The 6,000-nt window shown below is 50.4% G+C and overlaps 1 protein-coding gene across 4 annotated transcripts in view; it reads right to left on the reverse strand.

The window, feature by feature from the left end:
* Window positions 1–6,000, reverse strand: part of kif26aa (kinesin family member 26Aa) — a 76,632-nt gene that overhangs the window by 19,638 nt on the left and 50,994 nt on the right. For all 4 annotated transcript variants that reach the window (XM_062467496.1, XM_062467495.1, XM_062467497.1 and 1 more), the window contains one exon: window positions 4,565–4,760. In XM_062467496.1, the coding sequence (XP_062323480.1) occupies window positions 4,565–4,760 (196 nt within the window). The remainder of the gene's footprint in view (window positions 1–4,564; window positions 4,761–6,000) is intronic.

The raw sequence follows: 6,000 nt of genomic DNA on the forward strand, positions 1-6,000 counted from the left end.
GGGAAAAGTCCAAAGGAAAGGTCGAGGAGTTCAATTTCATTCGATCGGAAGCCAGGGCGGACACGACGGTGGGTGCGCTGCATTTCAAAGGAAGCGCTGAGAGAGTTGGTGAGAGGGAGAAGGAAGGGAGAGTGAGAATGAGGATGACGATAAGATGTAGGAAGAACCAAAAAAAAAGGAAAAACGTACTGAAGCTACGCCTTGCCCTTCATAACAGTTTTATGGTCTGAGCAAACGTGCACTGCCCCCACACTTTACATTCACATCCCGTGAGCTCAGAACAGCATGCATTCCCCTGATCGCCTGACGACACAGCCCTGTCTATTATTCACTGACTAAACTGATTGAGTTTTATAGCTTAACCACCAGGGCCCGCTTCCTGCATTGTAACTACAAACAGCTTGCCCGTTTACAGCCACAGTACACAGATAAAGAATTCAATTCCCAGACAATGAAGGGACTTGTCAAGAGCTGAATTACAATGCCTCTCGCGCACATCCTCTAATGCAGTATCGAGCCCCCAGATAAAAACATTTCCCCCCTGATTTCTTCTGACGACACAGCAAAATCAAAAGTTTGGTCTTTCTATTTCCCTCGGTATACAGTCTCATCAAAGGAGCATTGTGTAAGGATTCATACGCGAGCGTCCTCAGCAATGAATCTGGTGTGTGTGTTCAGCAAGACAATATTCTGCGCGTATATTGACTACTTCTTGGTCTCGTTTGCACGGTTTCCGTGCGGGACCAATAAAAATGACTTGGCGAGGAATCCTAGTTAGATACTAGCTGGCTTCGATTCCGCTCGATGAGCAGAAATACCAGCACTGCAGCAGCATATCTGGTGTGCCCCCAGGATTATGGTCACCAAAAGGGAGCAGACAGATTGAACTGAGTTTTGACATCCGCCCACTGCTACATGTACCGGATGAGGGAGTTCTGAGTGTTATTACTGCGGGTGGTATTACTGGTGATAATATGAAGGGGGTGTGGGCCCTTCTTAAAACCTACATTCATCGTCAAGTTCATGAACAGCATCGATCTTCAATTCATCCACACTCCACCAAATCCATGGTCCTAACTGTTTCGACTCCTGACACACCTCCTGGCGCATTTTCCCTTCTCTGGTCTGCATCAATGTCGCTAAACGTCATTCGTTCAGCAGATGCTTTGATCCAAAGCGATGTCTAGCCCCCCCCCAGACAAGCCAAAACACCAGTCTGTGAGCCATATTCTTTTCTCCTTGAACCTTCGCTCCATAGCTGTGCCCATGCATAGGTGTCAAACAACAAAAACAACAACAAAAAAACACACAAACGATGATGACAGGATCCTTCTGAGGCGAAATATTCAGAGTACGACACACTTTAACTTCGGGCAGAGGAAGAAGTGCAGAGCTGCAGAAAATCTGTATGCAGATGTACAGCCGGCCTCAATGCTTCTGAGCTCATCGAGGCTCATTAAGAGAGTGCTTTATTTCCTCTGCTTCCTTGATGAGGAGCTCGTTAACAATTTTTTTTTTGCAGCTGCTGCTGCTGCGTGCCCCAGATGTACGATTATCAAAAACTTCAGAAACAAGTTCAACGGGAACCCCTGACAGCAGCAAGTCTCGGAAATGAGACTCCAAAGCGAATCGTCCGAAGTGTGGGAAACGGATGAGGGGGAACGGAGAGATCAGAGCGGGATCTATCTCTTTCCGTCTCGGACGCCAGCCTAATGGAAGACGATAGGAGACACATTCAGTATGAGGGCATCTCAGATGTGATGAGTCACGGTGTCCGGTGAGGGCGTTCCACAGCCCGCTGAAAAGCTTTTATCGTCCATCACGGCCCGTGACACCTCACACACACTCTTCTCCCCCAGTTCAGGCGGAGCTGACATTTTTTGAACCCGGTCGCTGAGTGCAGCAAAAACAGGATAGCCCCCGCTACTAGCAACAGTTCAAGGAGGCAACTTGCATAACGGCATCAAAGCTGATGAGGGACTGGCATCTGGGATAGGGGAGCCAGTGTGGTGGTGTTGGTGTTGGTGGTTAGGGGGAGGCGGGGGGAGGGCACGAGGGGAGGGGGGGAGGGGGGGAGGGGGGGAGGGGGGGAGGGAGAGAGGGAGGGAAGGAAGGAGGGAGGGAAGGGGGGAGGGGTCATCCTTGGGCCATGCCAGTCTCAAGTAGCTCTTGGCACTACATCCATGGGCACCCAGGGAGTCAGATATCACTTTGCCTCCAGCGGCAGCCCGTGAGCTGAGTGAGGAGGCGCCAGGTTGGCACGTGGACGGGCCATCCGCCACGGCCCCGCACCAGGATGCCAGGAGAAGCAGCGATGACATCATACCTGGGATCCGGAGTCAACAACTTCATCTGTGTCCACTCTGTAAATCCAAGTTACGCGATTCGCACCGTGGCAACCAGGAGTCGAGAGAGCATCTGCGGACGTCGATGGCCGGTGGGTTGCTACCTGTCAATCGACAGTCAGGCCAATGAGACGAGGCGGGGAGGGTGGGGCTAGATCAGGACCCATGTCTAATCCACTTCAGGATAATCGCTTCACGCTGTGTAATCTCCGCTGAGCAGCCGAGGCTCGGCGCGAGATTTGACAATGAACTCTGACGGCTACTCATTTGATCCGCAGCCAAGTCAGACACCAGCATTAATGAGTCTAAACCCGTGAGGCCCATGTGTGCACACACACGTGTGTGTGTGTGTGTTTGTTTGTGTGCGTCTGTGTCTGCGGCGGGAAGGAGGGAAGGGGTCAACTGGTGTCCGACAACACATGACATCATGTCCAGCTCTAGCCTTGTAAACTCCTTAATTGGATCGTTCCGTCGCCAACAGTTGTTTCGAAAACACATCGACATGAGATGACGACACTGTGAGATGTCTTGCTTTGTGATTCAGCAGCACAGTGTCCAAATACAGCGAATGGATGTCGGCTCCACAGAGGTGAGAGCAGGGCAGATGGGGAATAGGAAAACCAGCAGCTCGTGCTGCCTGCAAAGATGAGGCTTCATGACTTCACACTCGGAGCAGAACAGAGCCGTGGTGGCAGATGCTGACACGCAGTCTGTTTCTATTACAGCAGCAAACACAGTGGCAGAATCATCCGGAACATGTTTCTGCACTGTGTTACACGGCTTGTTAAAGCAATTAAGTAACTTTATGATTAATTCATACATTACGTGAGTTAGGAGATGTGGGCAACGCTTTACATGAAGGTTACATTAACTACCCTGTATCTACCCTGGGCAATACCTATTGTTTATCATATTTTTTAGGTATGTAATTAAATGGTCTCAATTGTTAGAGGTATAGGTTAATACAAAAGAGTAAGAAGGCACAGTATTAGTGAAGGGTGTAGTGGATTTGACCAAAACAGAACCCCTGAAAGAACCTTTTTACAATAAGTATTGTTATGTAGTTACATAGTAGTTTATTACTGAACTGAGTTGATGACTAAATTGATTAGACTGAACCGTAATGTACAATTTTGCCCAAAAGTGCTACAGAGTGTGTGTGTGTAAGTGTCTGACTGTCTACACATCTTATGCAATTTCATCAAACCTATTCCATCCCAGACGCACTCAGACTGACCCACATAAACACTGACCATTAGGTCAGTATTAGAAAAGCTAATTGATTCACTTTGACAAAAAACAGAAAACGATTCGCAAAGGGAATGTCAACATTCCCCTCCCTGGCGCCTCGTGTCACCGATTTGAACGGATAAGCCAGGGTTTCGACACACAGACACTTTCAAAGAGTGCTTCTCTCACACAGAACCCCCATTCTACGAGAGGAATGTTCTTCACACAGATGACCCCCTGCAAATGGCGGTGTCCGCCCCCTCCCTCTCAAACTCACAGTTTTTCCCACTCCCACAGGCTGTCACTCACTCGGGGACAGGAATCTGCCCTGGCATATGGAGCGGGATGCATGGAATGCCAAAGGCCTGGGAATCGGCGAGACGGCTCTCGCACACGGGGTCACGGGTGGATTTGAGCGTTAGCACCACGGCATTAGCATTAGCGGCACGCTGGAGCGCTAACATTAGAATCACATGTCATAACCGTCTACAGCTCATTCACACAGCATCAACATAAGCTGCAGGCAAAACCCATCGACTGATTGAAAGTCATACCACCGCTAACTCACGTCTCTGATTCTGAATGAATATTTCGGATGACGAAGCTGAGCATTTCTAACGATAATATTAGATGACATCTAACACGTTTATTTAATATCGCAAAAAGGTTTCGCTGAGAACTTCACTTGACAAACCTACAACATATCTCCAAAACCTCAAGTGCTCTTAACTCTTAGGGCGTCAGGTGGCTGAGCGGTGAGGGAAGCGGGCTAGTAATCTGAAGGTTGCCAGTTCGATTCCCGGCCGTGTCAAATGACGTTGTGTCCTTGGGCAAGGCACTTCACCCTACTTGCCTCGGGGGAATGTCCCTGTACTTACTGTAAGTCGCTCTGGATAAGAGCGTCTGCTAAATGACTAAATGTGAATGTAAATGTAACACTTGAGCCCACCTGTCATCCCCCCAAAATTGCCAAGGTCATCGGAACGTACCTTTCCCATCCCCGGGGTGTCCTTGACCTTTGACCCGGCCCGGAGGAGGCATGGCGGCACGGCGGGAGGGGACAGCTGCAGGGCTCCGCTGAAGCCGCCGGTGTAGACCAGGGGTTCGGCCGGCTCGGGGGGGGACTGGAGCTGTGCGGACTGGGGCTTCTTCCTTTTGGACGACAGGCTGAGCTTCTGGGCGGCCCTGCGAGACACGAAGGGAGAGAGAGAGCGTGTGGGTCAGGAGGAGGACGGCGACCCGGGAGTAGGGGTGTGGAAGGCGACCTCCTCGATGACCAGGAGGAGGGGTTCTGGATGAAGAGCTCGGCGGGGAGCGAAGGGGTTCTCGCGCGGAGGAGAGGAGGAGGAGAAGGAGGAGATGAAGACCGATTCCTCATCCCTCCCCTCTCATCCCTCCCCAAATGTGCAAAACTAAATGTAGTTCTGAGAGTCTTCAAAAAAGTGAACAAGCTTCCTCAATGTAAAACGCTCTCACGGATGTTTCTAGGTCATTCTAGAAGGGCGACATGGGGAACATCTATATATCTAACCTACATAGGCCCGCTTGGCAGGTGAACAGGAAACTTAACAAGATGATCCACATAGCAGACACAGCAGTGAGTCCTGGTACCCTTGATCATTTATCTTGAGGAATAGTACACAAACTGGAAAACTGTATCCCCACTGAAGAAAAGTAATCCATGAGTTATGGTTTGGTTGGACCACAGAACACTATCAAGAGGAAGACACATATTGTCCACTATATCGACCCAGTGTTGGAATCCAATGCCATTATGTTGTCATTGTCTCAGCTATTGAGTGCAACTTGTCCACATAAACATGCTCACAGACAAGTGCATGCTCACCCAGACTGCTATACCCTTGTGGGTGTACACCCAGACACTTCCAGACACAATGCGGACGCAAAAACAGATTAGGTAGCACGCCCTTTCCCCCTCACAACTATTCACACACGTACAGCACACACACACACACACACACACACACACACACACACTACAGTCGTGTCAGAAAGGGGTCAGAGTAGTGCGTCTCCCTTCAGCTGTCACTGTGGCCTGGTGAACATTTTGCCCTGGGCTGCCTTCAAACAGCCGAGCAATGCTCCCCCCTGTCAGCAAGACAGCTGCTCTGTCACCACTCTCTCTCTCCCTCTCCCTCTCTCTCTCTCCCTCTCTCTCTCTCTCTCTCTCTCCTCTCCCTCTCCCTCTCCCTCTCCCTCTCCCTCTCTCTCTCTCTCTCTCTCTCTCTCTCTCTCTCTCTCCCTCTCCCTCTCCCTCTACCTCTCCCTCTCCCTCTCCCTCTCCCTCTCCCTCTCTCTCTCTCTCTCTCTCTCTCCCTCTCTCTCTCACTCTCTCTCTCACTCTCTCTCTCCCTCTCTCTCTCTCCCTCTCTCTCCCTCTCTCTCTCTCCCTCTCTCTCTCTCC

Source organism: Osmerus eperlanus, chromosome 8 (genome assembly GCF_963692335.1).
Source record: "Osmerus eperlanus chromosome 8, fOsmEpe2.1, whole genome shotgun sequence".
NCBI lineage: Eukaryota > Metazoa > Chordata > Actinopteri > Osmeriformes > Osmeridae > Osmerus > Osmerus eperlanus.